The 23,602-nt window shown below is 67.5% G+C and overlaps 2 protein-coding genes across 2 annotated transcripts; one reads left to right on the top strand and one right to left on the bottom strand.

Annotated features, from left to right (window-relative positions):
- Positions 1-108: 108 nt before the first annotated feature.
- Positions 109-15,134, top strand: LOC135173930 (host cell factor 1-like; the record flags this gene model as incomplete). The annotated part of the gene is given in 21 exon segments (XM_064141143.1): positions 109-347; positions 488-695; positions 1,301-1,461; positions 1,846-2,043; positions 2,799-3,029; positions 3,578-3,682; positions 4,175-4,400; positions 5,048-5,190; positions 5,511-5,649; positions 5,826-6,067; positions 6,415-8,461; positions 8,936-9,105; positions 9,577-9,860; positions 9,862-10,106; positions 10,515-10,850; positions 11,503-11,621; positions 11,722-11,859; positions 12,701-12,886; positions 13,253-13,580; positions 14,418-14,481; positions 14,997-15,134. Coding segments are annotated over 21 exon segments (5,849 nt in total), but the record flags the coding sequence as incomplete, so codon positions are not given.
- Positions 15,135-19,032: 3,898 nt separating this feature from the next.
- Positions 19,033-23,313, bottom strand: LOC135173931 (gastrula zinc finger protein XlCGF26.1-like). The gene is made up of 2 exons (XM_064141144.1): positions 23,160-23,313; positions 19,033-20,621 (listed from the first exon to the last, which is right to left on the bottom strand). The coding sequence occupies exon 2, from the start codon at positions 20,618-20,620 to the stop codon at positions 19,124-19,126; it is 1,497 nt and encodes a 498-aa protein (XP_063997214.1). The 5' UTR covers position 20,621; positions 23,160-23,313; the 3' UTR covers positions 19,033-19,123.
- Positions 23,314-23,602: the final 289 nt, after the last annotated feature.

Here is a 23,602-nt window from a genome sequence, read left to right as displayed (position 1 = left end):
CCCCCCCCAGTACCAGCCCCTTCCTTGTGCCCCTGCTGCAGTGCCAGCCCCTCCCCCCCCCACTTCCCACCCCCCCCGGTGCCCCCCCTGACCCCCCCGTGCCCGCAGAGCGCCCCCCGGCGCCGGCGCGAGTGCAGCTGGTCCGCGCCAACACGACGTCGCTGGAGGTGAGCTGGGGGGCGGTGCCCACGGCCGACTCCTACCTGCTGCAGCTGCAGAAGTACGAGATCCCGGCCCCGCCCCTGCCCGCGCCGGCCACGCCCGGCCCCGCCCTGCCGGCCAACGCCCCCCGCAGCCCCGCCCCGGCCGCCGCCGCCCCGCCCGCCCCGCCCTGCTCCTCCGCCACCGCCTCTGCTGCCACCTCCTCCTCCTCCTCCTCCCCCTCCCCTGCCGCCGCCTCCCCCACGCCCAGCAGCCTCCCCCCCAGCCCCTGGGGCTCACTCTGCTGCCGCCCCCTCCCCCCCCGCCCCCTGCCCCCGCCCCCCAGCCCACCCCTCCCCCCTCGGCGGCGGCTGTGGCGCTGCCGGTGCCGGCCGCGGGGGCCGCGCTGGGGGCGGTGGCGGCGGCGGTGCCCTCGGGCGCCCCTAGCGGCGGCGGCGGCACCGCGGGAGCGGCACTGCAGGTCCTGCCCGCGGGCGGGGCCACGGCGCAGGCAGCGGCGGCAGGAGCGGCAGCCATGGGCGCAGGCAGGGCCGGTGAGAGCGGGGGGGGGCTGGGGGCTGGGGGCTTGGGGGTGGGGGAGCGGTGGGGGAGGGGTGGGGGCAGAGGAGGAAGGAGTGGGGGGGGGGGGCTGGGGGGGGTTGAGGGGAGCAGTGGGGGAGGGGACTGGGGGGGTTTGGGGGCACTGAGGACAGCAAGGTCGGGGTCAGGGGTGGCAGAGGGAGGCAGAGGGCAGCAGTGGGTGGCAGAGGGCAGCAGAGGGCAGCAGTGGGAGGCAATGGGCAGCAGTGGGCAGCAGAGGGCAGCAGTGGGAGGCAATGGGCAGCAGAGGGCAGCAGTGGGCAGCAGTGGGCAGCAGTAGGAGGCAATGGGCAGCAGAGGGCAGCAGTGGGAGGCAATGGGCAGCAATGGGCAGCAGTGGGCAGCAGAGGGCAGCAGTGGGAGGCAATGGGCAGCAGAGGGCAGCAATGGGCAGCAGAGGGCAGCAGTGGGCAGCAGAGGGCAGCAATGGGCAGCAGAGGGCAGCAATGGGCAGCAGTGGGCAGCAGTGGGCAGCAGTGGGCAGCAGTGGGCAGCAGTGGGCAGCAGAGGGCAGCAGTGGTGCCCCGAGCGGTGCCTGAGCTGTGCCCGCTGCCCCCAGGCGTGCCAGCCGTGCTGAAGGTGAGTGGCCCTGCCCCAGGCACGGGGCCCCCCCTGGTGACCGTGCGGTCGGCGGCGACCCCGGGCAAGGCCCCGGTGACAGTGGCATCGCTGCCAGCCGGAGTGCGCATGGTGGTGCCCAGCCAGGGCACGGCGGGCACGGTGAGCACGGGGGGGCTGCTGGCACACGGGGGGGGCACAGGGGGGGCTGTTGGCTCGGGGGGGGGGCACGGGGGGGCTGGTGGCACACAGTGGGGGCACAGGGAGGGCTGTTGGCACCAGGGGGAGCACAGGGCCGGCTGTTGGCACACTGGGGGGGCCCTGTTGGCACGCTGGGGGGGCACAGGGTTGGCACAGGATGGCTCACAGGGGAGACTACAGGCATACAGGGTTGGCACAGGGCAGGCTGCACCCCCTCAGGGGTGGCACAGGGTTGGCACAGGGCAGGCTGCAGCCCATTGGGGGTGGCACAGGGTTGGCACAGGGCAGGCTGCAGCCCCTTGGGGGGGTCCGAGGGGGGTGCCAAGTGGCGCTGGTGCCCGGCAGGTGATTGGCAGCAGCCCCCAGATGAGTGGCATGGCTGCCCTGGCCGCGGCCGCCGCTGCCACCCAGAAGATCCCTCCTGCCTCGGCGCCCACCGTGCTCAGCGTCCCTGCCGGTGCCACCCTGGTCAAGACCGTGGCAGTCACCCCCGGGGCCACCTCCCTGCCTGCCACCGTCAAGGTGGCATCGTCCCCGGTCATGGTGAGTGCCAGGGGGGCCAACTGCCCGCCCCCACCCCCCCAGTGCCCAGGGAGGTGCCCATGGAGGTGCCCATTGCCCCTTGCACTGCCCACGTGGCGCCTCCTGCCCCCCCTCCTGCCCTCTGCTGTGCCCCCCTGGTGCCTCCTGCTCCCTAAGTGCCCCCTCCCTGCCCCCTGGGTGCCCTCTGCCCTGTCCCCTGGGTGCTCCCTGACTGTCGCCTTCCTATTTCCTCCTGTGCCCCCCTGGCTGCCCCCTCCCTATCTTCCACTGTGCCATCCTGCTGCCCCCTGTCCCCCTGGTACCCTTTGCCCCCCTGGCTGCCCCCTCCTTGCCCCCTGTGCCCCCCTGGCTGCCCCTTCCTGTGCCCCCTGTGCCCTCCTGGCTGCCTCCTCCCTATCTCCTCCTGTGCCCCCCTGGTGCCCCTTTTCTTGCCCCCTTTTGCCCCTTTGCTGCCCCTTTCCCATGTCCCTTCTCCTCTGCCCCCCTGGCTGCCCCTTTCTTACCCCTGTGCCCCTTCCTTACTTCCTCTGTGCCATCCTGGTGCCCCTTGCCCCCTCCTTGCCCCTTGGCTGCTACTCCCTCCCTCCTCCTGTGCCCCCCTGGCTGCCCCCTCCTTGCCCCCTGTGCCCCCCCTGGCTGCCCCTTCCCTATCTCCTCCTGTGCCACCCTGGTGCCCTCTGTCCTGATGCTCTTTGCCCCATCCTGTGCCCCCCCGGGGCTGCCCTCACCCCCCCGTGCCCCCCGTGCCCCCGCAGGTGTCCACGCCCGCGGCTCGGATGCTGAAGTCGGCGGCGGCGCAGGTGGGGGGCGGGGGGGGGCCGGCGCCGGCCTGCAGCGCCCCCTCGCGGCCAATCATCACCGTGCACAAGTCCGGGGCCGTGACGGTGGCACAGCAGGCACAGGTGGTGACCACCGTGGTGGGGGGGGTCACCAAGACCATCACCCTGGTCAAGAGCCCCCTCTCGGTGCCCGGCGGCAGCGCCCTGGTGAGGGGGGGCGCGGGGGGGGGGGGGGGGCACTGAGTGGGTGTGTGGGGGGGGTAAAGTGGGTGCTGAGTGGGTATGGGGGGGGCTAAGGTGGGCACTGAGGGGAATGGGGAGGGGTGTGGGGGCTGGGGTGGGCACTGAGGGCACTGAGAGGGTGGGGTGGGGGCGTGGAGGGGCTAAGGTGGGCATGGAGGGGGCAGGGTGGGGGTGTGGGGGGGTGTATGGTAGGCACTGAGGGGGTGGGGGGGGGCGTGGGGGGGTTGAGGTGGGCACTGAGGGCAGGGTGGGGGCATGGGGGGGGGCTAAAGTGGGCACTGAGGGGGCAGGGTGGGTGTGGGGGGGACTGTGGTGGGCACTGGGGGGGGTCCCTGGGGGGGTCCCTGGGGAGCAGCTCTGGGGCCAGGCTGAGTCTCCCTTTGAGAGTTATTTTGGGGGGGGGGATCGATCCCCCTGCCCCCCCCCCCCGCGGTGTTTTATTTGGGGGGGGTCCTGGGGGGGGGGGGGGGTGGTCCTGGAGCCCCTTCCTGACCCCCCCTGCCCCCCCCCAGATCTCCAACCTGGGCAAGGTCATGTCTGTGGTGCAGACCAAACCTGTGCAGAGCTCTGCGGTCACAGGGCAGGCGTCCTCGGGGCCTGTCACACAGATCATACAGGTGCGGCCCCCCCGCGCCCCCCCGCGCCCCCCCCGCGCCCCCCCGGGACCCCCCCGACCCCCCCGGACCCCCCCTGCCACGCAGCCCCCCCCCCCATAACCCCCTGCTGCCCCCCCACCCCCCCCAGTAACCTTCTGCCGCTGCCCATCCCCCACCCTGTAACTTCCTCCTGCCATGGACCCCCCCCCGGGACCCCCCCGGACCCCCCCTGCCACGCAGACCCCCCCCATAACCCCCTGCTGACCCCAACCCCCCCCCAGATGTCTCCAGTCCTTTGGCCCCAACCTCCTCCCTGTGCCCCCTCCGTGCCCCTCCCTGTGCCCCCTCCCTGTGCCCCTCTCCCCCCCTGCTCCCCCTCCCTCTCCCCCTCGTACCCACTCCTCACCCCCTCTGCCCCCTCTCTCCCCTGCTGTGCCCTCCATGCCCCTTCCCCCTCCCTGTGCCCCCTCCCTGTGCCCCCTCCCTCACCCCCCTGTGTCCCCCCCCCCGCAGACCAAGGGCCCCCTGCCCGCGGGCACCATCCTGAAGCTGGTGACGTCGGGGGAGGGGAAGCCAACGACCATCCTGACTGGCAGCCAGGCCGGGGGGGGCGCGGGGGGGGCCAAGCCAACCATCCTGGGCATCTCCAGCGTCTCCCCCAGCACCACCAAGCCTGGCACCACCACCATCATCAAGACCATCCCCATGTCTGCCATCATCACCCAGCCTGGCGCCACCGGTGAGCCCCCGGGCACGGCGTGGCACCGACAGCGCCCCCAGAGGGCACTGAGGCCACTGCATGGCACCGACAGCGCCCCCAGAGGGCACTGAGGCCACTGCATGGCACCGACAGCGCCCCCCTGTGGGCACAGAGGGCACTGCATGGCACTGACAGCGCCCCCCTGTGGGCACAGAGGGCACTGCATGGCACTGACAGCGCCCCCCTGTGGGCACAGAGGGCACTGCATGGCACCGACAGAGCCCCCACAGGGCACTGAGGGCACTGCGTGGCACTGACAGCGCCCCCAGAGGGCATTCAGGGCACTGCATGGCACTGACAGCGCCCCCCTGTGGGCACAGAGGGCACTGCAGCACCAACAGTGCTGCACTAAAGGCATTACCAGCACCGGCAGCGCCCTCCTGTGGGCACTGAGGGCACTGCATGGCACTAACAGTGCCCCCAGCAGGCACTGAGGGCACCAACAGCGCCCCCAGTGGGCACTGAGGGCACCCAGGGGCACAGCACAGCACCAACAGCGCCCCCAGTGGGCACTGAGGGTACAGCACAGCACTGACAGCGCCCCCAGCGGGCACTGAGGGCACCCAGGGGCACAGCACAGTGGCTGCCAGTGCCCCCCCCAGGCCCTGAGCCCCCCCTGCCCGCAGGTGTCACCAGCAGCCCTGGCATCAAGTCCCCCATCACCATCATCACCACCAAGGTGATGACCTCTGGCACAGGCACCCCTGCCAAGATCATCACTGCTGTGCCCAAGCTGGGCACAGGCCACGGCCAGCAGGGGGTGACGCAGGTCAGGGCCGGGGGGGGCCGGGGGGGGTCCAGGAGGGGCATTGGGAGGGGCTCAGGGGAGGCTCTGGGGGTCCTGGGGGGGACATTGGGAGGGGCTTGGGGGGGGCTCTGGGAGGGTCCTGGGGGGAGCTTTGGGAGGGGCTCGGGGGGGTCCTGGGGGGGCTCTGATGCCAGCAGGCAGCCCCAGCTGGGGGCCCGGGGGGGGGGGGGGTCTGTGGGGGGGGCTCTGGGGGGGCACTAGAGGGGGCTCTGGGGAGGGGTCTCTGATGTGGGGCCCGAGGGGGCCCCTTAGGCTGTGCCCGACTGTGCTGCCCCCTGCAGGTGGTGCTGAAGGGAGCCCCGGGGCAGCCTGGCACCATCCTGCGCACGGTGCCCGTGGGGGGGGTCAGGCTGGTGACCCCCGGAGCTGTCTCTGCCGTCAAGCCCACAGTGACCACCCTGGTGGTGAAGGGCACCACGGGTAAGGGGGGGGGTGGCACTGGGGGGGGCACCACGGGGGGTACGGTGGTGCCACTTGGAGGTGGCTCCAGAGCAGTGTGGCACCGTTTGGTGGCACCAGGGGGTGTCCCCAGGGGGTGCCCCCAGGGCCTGCTGCCTGGCAGGGCTGTGCCCCCTGACCGCTGCCTCTGCCCGCAGGGGTGCCCACGCTGGGCACGGTGACAGGCTCAGTGTCCAGCAGCCTGGCAGGGGGCGGCGGGCAGGGCCCCCCCGGGGGCACCCCCATCACCACGCTGGGCACCATCGCCACGCTGGGCACCCCCATCACCACCCTGGGCACCATTGCCACCCTCTCCAGCCAGGTGCTCAACCCTGCCCCCATCACCGTGGCAGCTGCCCACAGCCCTGGCACCGCCACGGCCCCGGCCATGGGCGTGCAGGTGAGCGCCAGGGGGTGCCAGGGATGGGGGGGTGCCAGGGTGGGGGTTGGGTGTGCCAGGGATGGGGGTTAGGGGTGCCAGGGATAGGTGTGGTGGGTGCCAAGGGTGGGGGATTGAGGTGCCAGGGGATGGGGGGGTTGAGGGTGCCAAGGGTGGGGATTGGGGGTGCCATGGGTGGGGCTGCCAGGGATGGGCATGGGTGGTGCAGGGGATTGGGGATGCCAGGGCTGGGGGTGCCAGGGCCGTTTGGGGTGCCAGGGTGTTGGCTGGGTGCAGATGTGGGGCTGGGGGTGCCAGCGGTGCCCTGGGCCCTGATGCCCACCCCCTGCCCCCCCCCCCCGTGCCAGGCTGTGCCGCAGCCCACGCAGGTGACCCTGATCACGACGCCCAGCGGCGCCGAGGCCCAGCCCGGGCATGACCTCCCTGTGTCCATCCTGGCATCGCCCACCGGGGAGCAGCCTGGCACGGGGGGCGGGGCCGGGGGGGGCCCCACCCCTGTGCCCAGCGACCCCTCCCCGGAGCCCTCCGCGGGCACCCCCGGGGGCACCCCTGGCACCGTCACCTTGGTCTGCTCCAACCCCCCCTGCGAGACGCACGAGACTGGCACCACCAACACTGCCACCACCAGCCTGGTGGGCACCCTGGGGGGCGGGGGGGGGCTGCAGCTGCTGTGCCAGGGCCAGGAGGGGGCCGCGGGCAGCCTGCCGGGCACGGCTGGCACCGCCAGCGTGGGCAGGGTCTGCTCCAACCCCCCCTGCGAGACCCACGAGACTGGCACCACCACCACCCCCCCCGCGCCCGCCGCGCCCCCCCCGTGCCCCACCCGCCAGACCACGGCCACTGGCACCACCATGACCCCCAGGCTGTGCCCGCCGGGCACCCCCGCGGGCACCACCCCCAGCAGCAGCCTCTGGGGGGCAGCAGGGGGCAAGCAGGAGGGCACCGACAGCTCCCCCCCGGCCCTGGCGCTGGCATCGCCACAGCCCTGTGCCAGCCCTGCCGGTGAGGCTGGCACCAGGCTGGCACCACCACCACAGGCCTGTGCCAACCCCCCCTGTGAGACCCACGAGACTGGCACCACCAACACAGTCACCACAGCTGGCACCACCAGCACCAGGCTGGCACCACCCCAGGCCTGTGCCAACCCTCCCTGCGAGACCCACGAGACTGGCACCACCAACACAGTCACCACAGCTGGCACCAGCAGCACCAGGCTGGCAGCACCACCACAGGCCTGTGCCAACCCTCCCTGCGAGACCCACGAGACTGGCACCACCAACACAGTCACCACAGCTGGCACCACCAGGCTGGCACCACCCCAGGCCTGTGCCAACCCTCCCTGCGAGACCCACGAGACTGGCACCACCAACACTGCCACCACTACCACGGCAGGCCCTGGGTGCCAGCCTTGTGACCAGCACCAACCCCCCCTGGGGGGCACCACCAGCGCCCTGGTGGCGTCGCAGCCCTGTGCCAACAGCCCCTGCCAGGCTGGCACCATCGACATTGGCACCACCAGCGCCAGGCTGGCACCGCTGCAGCCCTGCTCCAATCCCCCCTGTGAGACCCACGAGACTGGCACCACCAACACAGTCACCACAGCTGGCACCAGCAGCACCAGGCTGGCAGCACCACCACAGGCCTGTGCCAACCCTCCTTGTGAGACCCATGAGACTGGCACCACCAACACTGCCACCACCACCATGGCAGCCCCTGGGTGCCAGCCCTGTGACCCCTCCCAGCTGGCAGCGAGTGGCAGCAACTCCTCTGCCACCCAGCTGGGGGCAACCCCTCTGGGGGGCACCACCACCACCCTGGGCACCACCAGCAGCAGCTCTACCCTGGTAGCATTGCAGCCCTGTGCCAACCCTCCCTGTGAGACCCACGAGACTGGCACCACCAACACAGTCACCACAGCTGGCACCAGCAGCACCAGGCTGGCAGCACCACCACAGGCCTGTGCCAACCCTCCCTGCGAGACCCACGAGACTGGCACCACCAACACTGCCACCACCACCACCTCCAGGCTGGCAGCACCGCAGCAGCCCTGCTCTGACCACCCCCACCAGGCTGGCACCGCAGCTGGCACTGCCAGCCTGGCCCCCCCCCAGGCCTGTGCCAACCCCCCCTGCGAGACCCACGAGACTGGCACCACCAACACTGCCACCACCACCACCGTGGGCACCCTGCAGGCCGCCGCCCCCCCTGCCCCCCCCGCCCCCGAGGGGCACCCCCAGCTGGCAGCGGTGCCAGGCCCCGCCCCGGGGGGGCAGCCTGAGGCCCCGCCCCTGGCCCCGCCCCCCCAGGCCTGCTCCAACCCCCCCTGCGAGACGCACGAGACTGGCACCACGCCCACGGCCACCACCGTCACTGCCAGCATGGGCACGGACCAAGGTGGGGCAGGGCGGGGCAGGGTGGGGCAGGGGGCGGGGTTTGGAGGTTTGCATTCGGGGGGGGGAGGGGCAGGGGGAGATTGGAGGGGTCCTGGGTGGGGGTTGGGGGTCCTGGAGGTGCATTGGGGGGGAGGGGTTTGAGGGGGGTCCTGGGGGGGGCATCATGGGGGGGGTTGGAGGGGCCTGAGGAGGTGCATGGGGGAGGGGCTTGGGGGGGCGGGGGGGGTTGGGTTGGGGCAGGGCATTTGGCGGGGGGGGGCATCCTGGGGGAGATTCTGGGGGGGGTTGGAGGGGCCTTTGGGGGGGCCTTTGGGGGGGGTCCTCGATGGGAGGTCTGAGAGGTCCTGAGGGGGCATCTTTGGGGGCCTGGGGGGGGGTGGAGGTTTGTGGGGTCCTGGGGGCTATGTGGGGGGGGTCTGGGGGGGTGCAGGAGGATTTGGGGGGGGTCACAGCTCTCTCCCCCCACCCCTTGCAGAGCCTCCTCCAGCAGCAGCCAATGGGCAAGGGGAGCAGGAGCCCCCCCCCCCGGGCGAGGTTGGCACCCCCAGCCCCCCCCCACCGGGGCCCAGCGGTGCCCCCCAGGCCCCCCCCCGCGCCCTCACCACCGTCACCCAGGCCACGCCCACGCCAGGCCCTGCCCTGCCGGTAGGGGGCGCTTGGGGGGGGGGGAACTTGGGGGGGAACTTGGGGACACCATGGGAGGGGTCCTAAGGGTGCTGGGGGGGGGCAGTGAGGGGGGGCAGGGCAGGAGGTGCTGGGGGGGGTCTTTGGGGTCCCTTCTCTTGGGGGAGGTCTTTGGGGTCCCATTTTGGGGGGGGGTCTTTGGGGTCCCTTCTCTTGGGGGAGGTCTTTGGGGTCCCATTTTGGGGGGGGGTCTTTGGGGTCCCTTCTCTTGGGGGAGGTCTTTGGGGTCCCATTTTGGGGGGGGGTCTTTGGGGTCCCTTCTCTTGGGGGGGGCTTTGGGGTCTCAGTTTCTGGGGGGGGGTTTAGGGTCGATTATTTTTGGGGGGCCTTTGGGCTCCTATCTCTTGGGGAGAGTCTTTGGGGTCCCCCTTTCTGAAGGGGGGGTCCCCATTTCCCCTCCCCCCCTCAACCTCTGCTCCCCCTCCCCTCCAGGCCATCTCCTCGCTGACTGAAGCCTCCCCAGCCCCCCCCGACCCCCCCAGCAGTGCCCCTCCCTCTGCGGACCCCCAGCCCTCCCCCGAGCCCCCTCCCTCCACCACCCCCCCCCAGCCCCCTCCTTCCACCCCCACCCCTCCCCCACCCCCTCCCCCGCCCACCTCCTCCTCCCCACCCCCCCCAGCGATGCCCCCTGCAGGGGGGGGCTCCGGGGACCCCCCTGAGGAGACCCCCGCGGGGGGAGGGGGAGGGGAGAGCAGTGAGGGACCCCCCCCCGGAGCTGATGGCTGAGACCCCCCTGGGGGGCGGCACAGGAGGAGGAGGAGGAGGAGGAGGTGTGGAAGGCCCTGCCCTGGGCGGGGGGGGCCCCGCGGGGGCCGGGGGGGGGGTCCCGGGGCTGACCCCCGAGGAGCTGGCGGTGACGGCGGCGGCAGAGGCTGCGGCGCAGGCGGCGGCCACGGAGGAGGCTCAGGCCCAGGCCATGGCGATCCAGGCAGTGCTGCAGGCAGCCCAGCAGGCGGTCATGGGTGAGGGGCGGGGGGGGGGGCACGGTGGGTGGGGTCCCTGAGCACGGTGGGTGTGGTCCCTGGATACGGTGGGTGTGGTCCCTGAGCACGGTGGGTGTGGTCCCTGAGCACGGTGGGTGTGGTCCCTGGATACGGTGGGTGTGGTCCCTGAGCACGGTGGGTGTGGTCCCTGAGCATGGTGGGTGTGGTCCCTGGGCACGGTGGGTGTGGTCCCTGGATACGGTGGGTGTGGTCCCTGAGCACGGTGGGTGTGGTCCCTGATCATGGTGGGTGTGGTCCCTGAGCATGGTGGGTGGGGTCCCTGAGCACGGTGGGTGTGGTCCCTGGATACGGTGGGTGTGGTCTGTGGGCACGGTGCCCCCTGGGCGTGGCCTGTGCCCGGCGCTGAGGCGGAGCCTCCCCCCCCAGGCGCCGCGGAGCCGCTGGAGCCGCCCGAGTCCAGCGCCGCCCCCGAGCTGGACCCGCTGGGCCCCGAGGGCCCCGAGGCGCCCCCTGGCGCCATCCCCATCGTGCTGACCCAGCAGGAGCTGGTGGCCCTGGTCCAGCAGCAGCAGCAGCTGCAGGAGGCCCCTGCCCCGCCCGCCCCCGCCGCGGCCCTGCCCAGCGCCCCCCCGGTGCCCGCGGTCGCCCCCCAGCTGCCCACTGAGGCCCTGGCCCCGGCAGACAGCCTCAACGACCCCGCGGCCGACGCCAACGGCCTGGGGGACCTCCCCGCGCCCACCACCACCGCGGCCACCACGGACGGTCAGCAGGAGGGGACCCGGAGGGTGGGGTGGGGCGGGGTGGGGTGGGTTGGGTTGAGCTGGATTGGGTGGGTTGGGTTGGGTTTAGTTGGGTCTGGTTGGGTTGGGTTTGGTTGGGTTGGGTTGAGCTGGGTTGGGTTGGGTTTGGTTGGGTCTGGTTGGGTTGGGTTGGGTTTAGTTGGGTCTGGTTGGGTTGGGTTGGGTTTGGTTGGGTTGGGTTGAGCTGGGTTGGGTTGGGTTTGGTTGGGTCTGGTTGGGTTGGGTTGGGTTTAGTTGGGTCTGGTTGGGTTGGGTTTGGTTGGGTTGGGTTGAGCTGGGTTGGGTTGGGTTTGGTTGGGTTGGGTTGAGCTGGGTTGGGTTGGGTTTGGTTGAGTTAGGTTTGGTTGGGGTGCGTTGGGTTGAGTTAGATTTGGTTAGGTTGGGTTGAGATGGGTTGAGATGGGTTGGGTTTAGTTAGGTCTGGTTGGGTTGGGTTTGGTTGGGCTGGGTTGAGTTTGGGTGGGTTGGGTTTGTTTGGGTTGGGTTAAGCTGGGTTGGGTTTGGTTGTGTCTGGCTGAGCCAGGTGGGGTGGAGCTGGCTGTGATAGGTTGGATTGGGTTGGGAAGACCTCCCAGGTCCCCTCCCCCACTCTCCAACCCTCTCCTCCCCCCCAGGCCTCGCCCCCTCCAGCGCCTTCGTCGCCCCCCAGGCCATGGTGGGCACCAGCCCTGCCAAGCTCCAGGCTGCCACCACCCTGGCCGAGGTGGCCAACGGCATCGAGAACGCTCCGGTGGTGAGTCCGGGGGGGGCTGGAGGGAGCCACCAAGGGGGGAGGGGACGCCGAGTGGGACACCTTTTGGGGCTGGCTGCCAACCTTGGTGCCCGCCCTGCAGAAGCCAGACCCTGTGGCACAGCCAGCCAAGAGCTTGGCCAAGAAGGAGAACCAATGGTTCGACGTCGGCGTCATCAAGGGCACCACCATGATGGTCACCCACTACTTCCTGCCGCCCGACGACGCGCCCCCTGCCGACGTGAGTGGCACCAGCCCGGGCACCAGGCCACCCTGGCCTCTGCCAGCGCCTCTGGGGTTGGGTTAGGATGGAGTGGGTTGAGTTGGATTGGGTTGGGTTGAGTTGGGTTGGGTTGGGTTAGGTTGAGTTGGGTTGAGTTGGATTAGGTTGGGTTGAGTTGGGTTGAGTTGGGATGGGTTGGGTTGAATTGGGTTGGGTTGGGTTAGGTTGAGTTGGGTTGGGTTGGATTGGGTTGGGTTGGGTTAGGTTGAGTTGGGTTGGGTTGAGTTGGATTAGGTTGGGTTGAGTTGGGTTGGGTTGGATTGAGTTGGGTTGATTTGGGTTGAATTGGGTTGGGTTGGGTTAGGTTGAGTTGGGTTGGGTTGAGTTGGATTGAGTTGGGTTGAGTTAGGTTGGGTTGGGTTATGTTGAGTTGAGTTGGGTTGGGTTAGGTTCAATTGAGTTGGGTTGGGTTGGATTGAGTTGGGTTGAGTTGGGTTGGGCTGGGTTAGGTTCAGTTGAGTTGGGTTGAGTTGGGTTGGGTTGGGTTAGGTTCAGTTGAGTTGGGTTGAGTTGGGTTGGGTTGGGTTATGTTGAGTTGAGTTGGGTTGGGTTAGGTTCAATTGAGTTGGGTTGGGTTGGATTGAGTTGGGTTGAGTTGGGTTGGGTTGGGTTATGTTGAGTTGAGTTGGGTTGGGTTGGGTTGGGTTAGGTTCAGTTGAGTTGGGTTGGGTTTTCCCCATGCCCCTCCCCTGCCCCTCCAACCTCCCTCACAACCACCTCGAGCCCATCCTGCCCTCTCCACTGCCTGCCCTGGCCGGTGCCCGCCCGCGGTGCCCACCCTCCCCCCATGCCCCCACAGGAGGACAGCTCAGGGGTCCCTGACCACTCGCAGCTGCGGCGCCAGGAGCTGCAGCCTGGCACTGCCTACAAGTTCCGGGTGGCAGCACTCAACGCCTGCGGCCGAGGGCCCTTCTCCGACCTCTCTGCCTTCAAGACCTGCCTGCCAGGCTTCCCCGGCGCCCCCTGCGCCATCAAGATCAGCAAGGTACCCTGGCACCCTGCCCCGCCCAGCCCCACCCACCCTGAGCACCGTTGGCCAGCCCTTGCCCAGCCCCACCCACCTCTGGCTACCATTGGCCAGCCCTTGCCCAGCCCCACCCACCTCTGGCTACCATTGGCCAGCCCTTGCCCAGCCCCACCCACCTCTGGCTACCATTGGCCAGCCTTTGCCCACCCCTGACCCACCTTTGACTGGCATTGGCCAACCCTACCCACCCCAACCCACCTCTGACTCCTATTGGCCAACCCTTGCCCACCGTTACCCAACCCTGTCCACCCCTCACCCACCCCTCTCTCCCATTGGCTAACTCCTGCCCAACCTCTGCCCCTCCCTTGCCCCCCCTGCCCACAGAGCCCAGACGGTGCCCACCTGACCTGGGAGCCTCCCTCGGTGACCTCGGGGCGCATCGTGGAGTACTCTGTCTACTTGGCCATCCAGGGGGCCACCCCTGGCACCTCCCCTGGCAGCTCGGGGGGCACAGACCCCCCACGGGGGGGCCCCCCGGGCCAGCTGGCGTTCATGAGGGTGTACTGCGGGCCCAGCCCCTCCTGCCTGGTGCAGGCCAGCAGCCTGCACAGTGCCCACATCGACTACACCACCAAGCCTGCCATCATCTTCCGCATCGCTGCGCGCAACGACAAGGGCTACGGCCCTGCCACCCAGGTGCGGTGGCTGCAAGGTGGGCACCGACCTGACCCTGCCCCTGCCCAGGGGTTGGCACCAGAGACAGGCAGGAGGTGCTGCAGGCAGCAGCAGTGCCAAGGGCTACGGCCCTGCCACCCAGGTGCGGTGGCTGCAAGGTGGGCACCGACCTGACCCTGCCCCTGCCCAGGGGTTGGCACCAGAGACAGGCAGGAGGTGCTGCAGGCAGCAGCAGTGCCAAGGGCTACGGCCCTGCCACCCAGGTGCGGTGGCTGCAAGGTGGGCACCGACCTGCCCCTGCCCAGGGGTTGGCACCAGAGACAGGCAGGAGGTGCTGCAGGCAGCAGCAGTGCCAAGGGCTACAGCCCTGCCACCCAGGTGCGGTGGCTGCAAGGTGGGCACTGACCCTGCCCTGCACCTAGGAGGCGCTGTGGAGCTGGGTGGGGCTCGGGGTTGGCACTAGAGGAGGGTAAGAGGTGATGCCAGCAGCAGCAGTGCCAGGGGTTATGGCCCTGGCAGCAAGGTCTGGTGGCTGCAAGGTGGGCACCGACACTGGCCTGGGCTCAGGGGGCGCTGTGGGGCACTGCGAGGCTCAGGATTGGCACCAGAGCCCTGCCCCACACCTGGGGGGCACCCTGGAGACCTGCCCCGCACTCGGGGGGCGCCGTGGGGCTGCCCCTGCCTGGGTGTGTGGTGGGGGTGGGGGGGAAGGTTCCTGTGCTGCTGCCCCCCGGGGGAGCCTCCCCTGGCAGTGCCACCTTGGCAGGAGCCGTGTGGGGCTGCCCCACGGCTGGTGGGGAGGGGCTGCAGCTGCCCCACACTTGTGGGGCCAGGCTGGGGGGGTCCCTGAAAGCCTTTTCTTTGCCCCCTCCAGAGTCCAGCAAGGAGGGAGCCGTGGCCAAGGCCCCCAGCAAGCGCCCCCTCGGCTCCCCTGAGCTGTGAGTGGGGCTGGGGGCACCCGGGGGGGGCTGGGGTGGGGGTCACAGAGGGAGCTGTGGGGCTGGAGGAAGGGCGAGGAGCTGGGGGGGGTTGCTGCGGGGCTGGAGGATGCTGGGGGCCAGGGGTGAGTTGTGGGGCTGGGGGGGAAGATGCTGTGGGGCTGGGGGGAAGATGCTATGGGGCTGGGAGTTGCTATGGGGCTGGGGGTGGCTATGGGGCTGGGGGGGAAGATGCTGTGGGGCTGGGAGTTGCTATGGGGCTGGGGGTGGCTGTGGGGCTGGGGGGGAAGATGCTGTGGGGCTGGGGGTTGCTGTGGGGCTGGGGGAAAGATGCTATGGGGCTGGGGGGAAGATGCTGTGGGGCTGGGGGGGGATGCTATGGGGCTGGGAGTTGCTATGGGGCTTGGGGGGGATGCTATGGGGCTGGGGGGGGATGCTATGGGGCTGGGGGTTGCTGTGAGGCCGGGGGGGGTCTCTCTGGGCCCCCTCCCACATTTGTTTCCTTCCCCCCCCAGGAAATCCGCTCCAAAGAAGCCCAAGGCCGAGGGGCAGTGAAGGCCTCCCCCCAGCCCCGCCCAGCCCATGGAGGGGAGAGGGGAGGGGGAGGGGCAGTGAAGGCCTCCCCCCAGCCCCGCCCAGCCCATGGGGGGGGGGGGAGCAGGGATGGAACTGAGGGGGGGGAGAGGGGGTGGGGGAGGGTTTGGGATCCGAGTTGGGAACTGGGGAGGGAGGAGGGAGGGAGGGACACAAAGTGTGGGGAGAAGGCAGAGAGAGGAGGGTGGGGGAGGGGGGTTCTAGCCCCACCCCCCACCCCCCCCACACCTGATGGGATTGGGGGGGCAGGATTGGGGGGGGGGGAGGGACACGTTGGGGGGGTTGGGATCCTTTTTTTTTTACTTGTTGCTGGAGGAAGTTTTGTATCCCCTGCCCCTCCCCCCCCCGCCCCTCTCCCCCACCCCCACCCCTGTACAGTCCCCACCGCGGGGGGGGGCAGCCTCTCCCCTCCCCCATCCCCCCCCCCCGCCCACAAGTGTATTATAGTGAAATGGGGGGGGGGGAGCTGCCCCCCCCTGGCCCCTCCTTGCCCTCTCTCCTCCGCCCCCTCCCTCCCTCCCTCCCCCCCCTCCTCCCCCCCCCCCCCGGTGCAGTCTTTGTCGTTTTTGTGGAATTTTGAACAATTAAAAAACTTTTTTTGGAGTAAAAAATATTTAAAAAATGGAATGGGGGAGGGGGAGAGGGAGGGGGAGGGGGGGGGAGGGGAGAGGGAGAGAGCAGGGGAGGGGGGAGGGAGAGAAGAAGGGAGGGGGAGAGAAGGAAGAGGGGGAGAAGGGGAGAGAGGTAGAAGGGAGAAAGTAAAAAGAGGGGAGGGGCAAAGAGAGGAGAGGGAGAGATGGGAGGGGAGAGGGAGGGTGGAGGAGGTGGGGGGGAGGGAGAGGAAGGGGCAGGGGAAAGGCACTTTAGGAGGTAGAGGGGAAGCAGTTGTGGAGCTGCCGCTTGGTGACCCCCAACATGTGGGGCGGGGGGGGGGGGGGCTGGTGGTCTTCAGGATGCCCCAATAGGTGTGGGGCACTGCAGGGTGGGGAGGGGGAGGTCTGGATCTTGGCCTTCCCCACCCTCCCCCCAGCACACATTGATGGGGGTGGGGATTTGGGGAGAGGGGTCCTGGCTCCCTGAGACCCCCACTTGTGGCAGCCACACCTATGGGGGCAGGCAGTGACTGAGGTGTGGCCCCGGGAGGGTGAGCAGAAGGACACTGGGGGGAGACCCAAGGGGGCTGGAGGAGCTGGGCTGCTGTAACCATAGAGAGGAGCAGCCCAGAGCGGCTGGCGGGGGCCTGGTTCCCCGGGGAGGGAGGGAGGAGAGGTCCCTGGCAGAGGACGAGGGCAGAGCTGCTGTGGGACAGCGACAGAGCCGCAGGCAGCTCAGGCTGCTGCAGCTGGACCCAGCTCTGGCGCTGAGCTCTGGCACAGAGCCCCAGGGCTGGGCTCTGGGGGGGCAGCGACAGGGGGGCAGGGGCAAAGTGCCCTGACCCTGGAACCCCAACTCGGACCCCGGTCCCAAGGCACTACCCTCATCCTAACCAGGAGCCTAACCCCAACCAGGACCCTAATCCTAACCAGGAGCCTAACCAGGAGCCTAAACCTAATCCTAACCAGGAGCCTAACCCCAACCAGGACCCTAATCCTAACCAAGAGCCTAACCAGGAGCCTAACCCTAACTGGGACCCTAATCCTAACCAGGATCCTAATTCTAAGCAGGAGCCTAACCCCAACCAGGACCCTAATCCTGACCAAGAGCCTAACCAGGACCCTAACCCCAACCAGGACCCTAATCCTAACCAAGAGCCTAACCAGAAGCCTAACCAGGACCCTAACCCTAACCCCAACCAGGACCCTAATCCTAACTGGGACCCTAAACCTAATCCTAACCAGGACCCCAATCCTAACCAGGACCCTAACCCTAACCAGGACCCTAACTCTTACATTAAATGCAACCTTAACCCCACCCTTAACTCCAATCCTAACACCCAACTCAAACCCTGAACCTAACCTGGACCATAACCCTAAGCCTAAGCCTAACCTTAACCCAGCTCCTAACCCTCTCCCTGACCTGAATCCTCAGGACACTAACCCTGACCCTCCCCTAAGCCCAAGTGCTGGTTTGAAGCTGGTTGTGGTGTTCAGGTGAGCAGGATCAGCTCAGAGGCTGCGAGAGGGAAGCGGCGCCGATGCCTGCTTCACTCCTAGGCTTGCTGAGAGGTACAAGAGCAAGGATCCAGGCACCGCTAAGGGAGTCGCTCTCTGCCCGAGCTCTGGGCTGCATCTCTCTCTCTAACCTCTCCCTCAGGCTCTCCACTTTGCTTCCTAACCCCCCCCCCCCCCCCAGCTGACCTCCATTCTTCCTCGGGGCACAAGGCAACAGCTGGGCTAAGGCAGCCTGAAGCTCGCTGGAAGGCTCTGGTGAGCAGGATCAGCTCAGAGGCTGCGAGAGAGACCTGGTGCTGATGTCTGCTTCACTCCTAGGCTTGCTGAGAGGCACAAGAAGAAGACCCCAAGCACAGATAAGGCACTTCTGCCTGGGAGCTCTGAGCTGCATCTCTCTCCCCAGCCTCTCTGACTCATCCCCTTTGCTCCCCCCCGGCCGAACCTCCATTCTTCCTTGGGACTGGGGTGAGTTTGAGAGGGGTGGAAGGGCAGCTGGGGGCCCCTGCTGGGGACTGAGGTGTCTGGGGGGGCTGCTGTGTGTCTGTGTGACCTTTTGCCTTGTGTCTGTCCCTGCTGGTACATTGAGCTGAGCTGTACCTGTAAAGCTTCATTCAGTTCCCAGAGCTGGCTGAGCGTGGGCTTGGGGGGGGAGCATCCAAACCCTCCCCCCCCCCCACACTCAGCTCCTGCCTGCCTCGTGCAAGGCCTCTGCTTTGCCCAGATTTAGGTAAAGCAAGCCTATGGCTTTGCCTAACATGGCCAGGCTTGGCTGACTGCCGTCCTGATTGGCTATCCTGTGGCCAAAGGGCAACTCATCTTGGGCCACGCTGATGAAAGAGATATGCAGGTAAACACAGTGCCCTCTGCCACGCTCTGCCACGCTCTGCCACGCTGTGCCACTCTATCCATGCCTGCTGCCATAGGTTACTGCCTCGTGGTCTGCCTGGAAACTCCACTCTTTCCCAGGGACAGACTCTAAATGCCTCCACAGCCAGCTGAGACCGCGCGTGGTGAGACATCCTGCCTGCACCTGAACAGCTGCTGCTGAGGCCAGAGGTCCTGGAGATACACAGATGGTCCAGAGGAGGCAGGAGACAAGGCCAGAGAGTGTCTGCCTCCTCTCCCCAGGAGCCTGGGAAGAATCCAGTCTCAGTGGCTGGCAGGACAGAGCGGTTGGGTTGTGTCTGGGCCTGGCTGACAAAGACACCAGCACTGGGTCCCTGTCGCAGCCTGTGAGCTAATCCTCCTCACCAAAACATTCCCTGGGCCTGCTGGGAAGCAGCAGAGCCTCTTAGTGGAAACCTGACAAAAGCTTTCCACGCATTTCCAAAGACCTCCCTGAGATTCCCCCCTCAAAAACACCCCCAAAACCAATCCCTTGATGATCCAAACCAGACCTCCCCCTCCCCGCCCCCCCCGACCACCCTCAGCAAAACTCTCTCTTCCAAGAACCTCACTTTGACCTCCCTGAAATGGGCAGAGAGCTCCAGCCCCATTCCTAGGGGACAAATGGGCTTCAACCTTTGGGCCCCATGGGCAGGAAGGTCTAAACTAAAAGCCCCAAGAGAGGATTTGGGTTGCTTTGGGGTTTTATTGGCACAAGTGGGCAATGGAGAGAGAAGTTTGCTTTTTTGGTTTTTTCACTCTAAGGAGACACAAAGAATTGGGGGAGAGCCCTGCACAGCTCAGCCCAGCTCCAGTGGCAGCTCTGGCCGTGCTGACTCAGCACCATCATTATGCTCACCAGCACTCACTGGTGCTCAGAAGGGCAGGAGCTGTCTGCTCCTACTGCAGGCCTCAGGCTCTGGGGAATGCAGGTGAAAAAGAAGTGATTTTTTTTGTTGTTGTTGTTCAATCTGCTGGAAAGGCCTTCCCAGGGTGGGGGAGCACAAAACGGAGCCAGGGTGGGGCTATTTGGGCTTCCCCTGCAGCGTGGGTCAGTCACCAGTGTGGGTATGGTGGTGATAAGTGAGGCTGCCTCGCTGGGTGAAGCTCTGGCCGCAGTCAGGGCAGGTGAAAGGCTTCTCACCGGTGTGAACGCGACGGTGCTGGGTGAGGGCAGAGCTGTGGGCGAAGGTCTTGCCGCAGTCAGGGCAGGTGAAAGGCTTCTCGCCAGTGTGGACGCGATGGTGCACAGCGAGGGTAGAGCTCCAGGTGAAGCTCTTGCCGCAGTCAGAGCAGGCGTAGGGCTTCTCGCCGGTGTGGACGCGACAGTGCTGGGTGAGGGCGGAGCTGAAGCTGAAGGTCTTGCCGCAGTCAGAGCAGGCGTAGGGCTTCTCGCCGGTGTGAACGCGACGGTGCTGGGTGAGGGCAGAGCTGTGGGTGAAGCTCTTGCCGCAGTCAGAGCAGGAGAAGGGCTTCTCGCCAGTGTGGACACGACGGTGCTGGGCGAGGGCAGAGCTGAAGCAGAAGGTCTTGCCGCAGTCAGAGCATGCGTAGGGCTTCTCACCAGTGTGGATGCGACGGTGCGCAGTGAGGGTGGAGCCGCGGGTGAAGGTCTTGCCGCAGTCAGAGCAGGCGAAGGGCTTCTCGCCAGTGTGGACACGGCGGTGGTAGGTCAGGGTGGAGCTGCAGCTGAAGCTCTTGCCGCAGTCGGGGCAGCTGTAGGGCCTCTCACCGCTGTGGATGAGTTGGTGCTGGATGAATTGGGAGCTCGTGGTGAAGTTCCTGCCGCAGACGGCACAGGGGAACAGCCTCTCTCCGGTATGGATGCGGCGGTGGATGGTGAGCTTCGAGACGTGTTTGAAGCTCTTGCCACAGTCCCTGCAGCTGTAGCACTTCTCAGTGCTGTGGACACTGTGGTGCTGGGCGAGGGCAGACTTCTGGGTGAAACTCTTGCCGCAGTCGGCGCAGCTGAAGGGCTTCTCACCGGTGTGGGTTCGGCGGTGCACAGTCAGGTTGCAAAGCTTGGTGAAGCCCTGGCCGCAGTCAGCGCAGCTGAAGGGCTTCTCACCGGTGTGGGTTCGGCGGTGCACAGTCAGGTTGAAGTGCTTGGTGAAGGTCTGGCCGCAGTCAGCGCAGCTGAAGGGCTTCGTGGCCCTGTGGGACCGGCAATGGCTAACGAGTCTGGAACTCGTTTTGAAGCTCTCGCCGCAGGCAGCGCAGCTGAAGGGTCGTGTACGAGGGTGGGGGCAGCGGTGCCTCGCTGGCTCCAAGCCAGGTGGGAAGCTCAGCCCGCACTCGGGGCACGGAATCAGCTGCTTGAGTGGCACAGAAGGGGCTGCCATGTACCCGTCCTCCTCCTGCGCTCCCTCATCCTGGTCATCTTCACTCTCATCATCATCCTCCTCATACTCCTCATCATCATCATAGTCATCATTCTCCTCATGGCTGCCAACCTCTGTCTCCCCCTCTTTCTCGGGGCTGCACTTTGCCATCTTGCTCTCTGGCTGCGTCTTCTCCCAGCTCCTGTCTGGGTCCTTCTGTGAGGCCATGCTGGTGGGGGGGGAATCACTGTTAGGCAAGATGGAAGCACCTGACCCCAGCAGCTCAAACCCATTCCTGGCTCAACACAGCCCCTGACAGCTCCCAACAACCAACATTCAGCTGGGGCAAAAAATGGAGGGCAGCCTTCAGAACCCCTCCCCCCACCCCCTTCTTTCCATGATTATGGGCTCAGATCTCTAACACCTGTGCAGAGACCCCCAGGTGCCAGCGCTGGGGGGTGGGGGCTGAGACACCCTGGTCCTTATGGAGCACTCCCATCCCTCCTGCCTGCCAGCCCTGTGCTGCTGCTGCTGGCAGCTTCCTGCCCCAGGCTGTGCCCTTTGCTCTCTCCTGGCTCAGGCAGGAGGCAGTAGAGCTGAGCCAGTGCCATGAAGGGGACATTAATTAATGCCAGATTCTATTTTCCCCCCAAAATCAATATTATTAATTCTGATATTCAGAACTCTGCCCCCCCACCCACCCCCCCACTGATCTTTAATGATATTCAGGTTCTGGCACGGGGATGGAAAGCATTTTGCAGGGCACCACCAGCAAAATGTACACAAACAGGAACTGAACTGGCAGAGAAGATTCCTGCAGCCCAATCCCACTCGCGGTCAATGCACCTCTTGCCCACTACAGGGACCCAAGGAGCAGCTTCTGCTTACAGCAGGAGGCAATGGGGAGCTGCAAAGAGGCTTTTAAGTGCTCACTCACAAAGTTATTGCCACCTGACTTGTGGGGGCTGGCCACAGAGCCAGACAGGGCCCCAGGGAGCTGGGGGTGTGCAGCCTGCAGAAGAGGAGGCTCAGGGCAGGGCTCATTGCTGTCTGCAACTCCCTTAAGGGAGGCTGTAGCCAGGTGGGGTTGGGCTCTGCTGCCAGGCAAGGGGACACAGCCTCAAGCTGTGCCAGGGCAGGTCAAGGATAGTTGTTGGGAGGAAGTTGTTGGCAGAGAGAGTGATTGGCATTGGAATGGGCTGCCCAGGGAGGTGGTGGAGTGGCCGTGGCTGGAGGTGCTGAAGCCAAGCCTGGCTGGGGCACTTAGTGCCATGGTCTGGTTGGTTGGGCAGGGCTGGGTGCTAGGTTGGGCTGGGCGAGCTTGGAGCTCTCTTCCAACCTGCCTGATTCTATCATGCAAAGGCTTCCAGGGAACTCTGTCTCGGCAGCTGCTGAGGTTGGATTCTCCCCAGGCTTCTGGGGAGAGGAGGCAGACAACCTCTGCCCCTGGCTCCCCTGGGTGAGCTGTGCCTCAGGTGCAGTGGTTGTGACCTCTCTGTGAAGGGCCCTGCCTGAGCCTCAGAACAAAAGGAGGAGTTGTGGGAATTAGGGAGTGAGGTGCAAGGATTCAGACTCAGGCAACAGAGGCAGATCCCAGCCAGGGAGTGAGGTGCAAGGATCCAGACTCAGGCAGCAAAGGCAGAGCCCAGCCAGGGAGTGAGGTGCAAGGATCCAGACTCAGGCAGCAGAGGCAGATCCCAGCCAGGGAGTGAGGGGAAAGGATCCAGACTCAGGCAGCAGAGGCAGATCCCAGCCAGGGAGTGAGGGGAAAGGATCCAGACTCAGGCAGCAGAGGCAGACCCCAGCCAGGGGCTCCTGGCAATCAGAGAGCGACTCCAGCATGGTGAGGGCCTGGAGACCCCTGGGCACAAGGGCAGCCCCCTGGGGGGCAGGGGCACATCAGGGCTCTGCTTATCTGTGGGGGCAGAGCCTGCCCTGCTGCTCCTTCTCACACCGCGGCAGGAGCCTGTGGCTCAGGGCATCTCTGCCAGCTCCAAACGCAGCTACGGCTCCGCGGCGCCGATGGCCGCCGGGCGCGGGCGCGCCGCAGGTGCCCCTCCCGTGGCTGCGAGGCACATCTGGATCCCTGCTCCTCTGGCCAGCTGTGCACATCCTGCTCCCAGCACGGGGCCGAGGGTGCAGAGGCGCCGAGGGCACAGGCAGCACGGACCCGCCCGACCGCTCAGGACCGGCAGGTGCCAGCAGCTGCCCACACTCACACACAGACACCCACAGCCTGCCCACGGCCCCACGCAGCTCCCCACACCCACACACAGACACCCACAGCCTGCCCACGGCCCCACGCAGCTCCCCACACCCACACACAGACACCCACAGCCTGGCCACGCCCCCACGCAGCTCCCCACACTCACACACAGACACCCACAGCCTGCCCACGGCCCCCACGCAGCTCCCCACACCCACACACAGACACCCACAGCCTGCCCACGGCCCCCACGCAGCTCCCCACACTCACACACAGACACCCACAGCTCCCCACACCCACACACAGACACCCACAGCCTGCCCAGGGCCCCCACGCAGCTCCCCACGCTCACAACCCCCCCATAGCCTCTCGCACCCCCAGCGCTACGCTCACGCCCCTCACCCACGCAACAGCCACGCAGAGGCTGCCCCGCACCCCCCCACACTGCTACCGCACAAACCTGCACCCCCCAGGACCCCACGCACGTGTCCCCGGGACCCCACGGGACCCCTCCCCAACTCCAGGACACAGCCTCCGTGGGTTCCGCTGCCCCCTCCCCACCTGGCACCCGGAGGGGAGGCAGAGCCGAGGCCGAGGCAGAGCTCCGCGCTCCGGACGCTGCCGACCGCCGGCCCCGGCAGGCTCCTGCGGCCCCGCGGAGCTCAGAGCCTGCGGCGGAGGCCCCGGAACGGAGCCTGGCGGCGAGCGGCAGCGGAGCTCGGCCCGGACAGGAAGTCCCGCCCAGAGCAGGGCAGTCGCAGCCAATCAGAGCCGAAGAGGTGAAAACCCGCCCACTGTTGGGCAGCCGCAGCCAATCAGAGCCGCCGAGATCGCCACCACCTTCCGCCTCCCCGGCCCCAGCTCTGCCCCCCCCCCCCCCCCGCCGCCCTCAGCCACTCAGCGGCCAGGGTCCTGCCCCCGTGACCAGCCGCTAGCTCGGTGGTGCCCGGAGAGCCAATCAGAAGAGAGGGGGGGCGGGACAGGCGCCTGAGGAGACGCTGTCA

This window comes from Pogoniulus pusillus, unplaced genomic scaffold (genome assembly GCF_015220805.1).
Source record: "Pogoniulus pusillus isolate bPogPus1 unplaced genomic scaffold, bPogPus1.pri scaffold_143_arrow_ctg1, whole genome shotgun sequence".
Classification (NCBI taxonomy): Eukaryota; Metazoa; Chordata; class Aves; order Piciformes; family Lybiidae; genus Pogoniulus; species Pogoniulus pusillus.
This window is presented reverse-complemented; position numbering and strand designations above follow the sequence as displayed.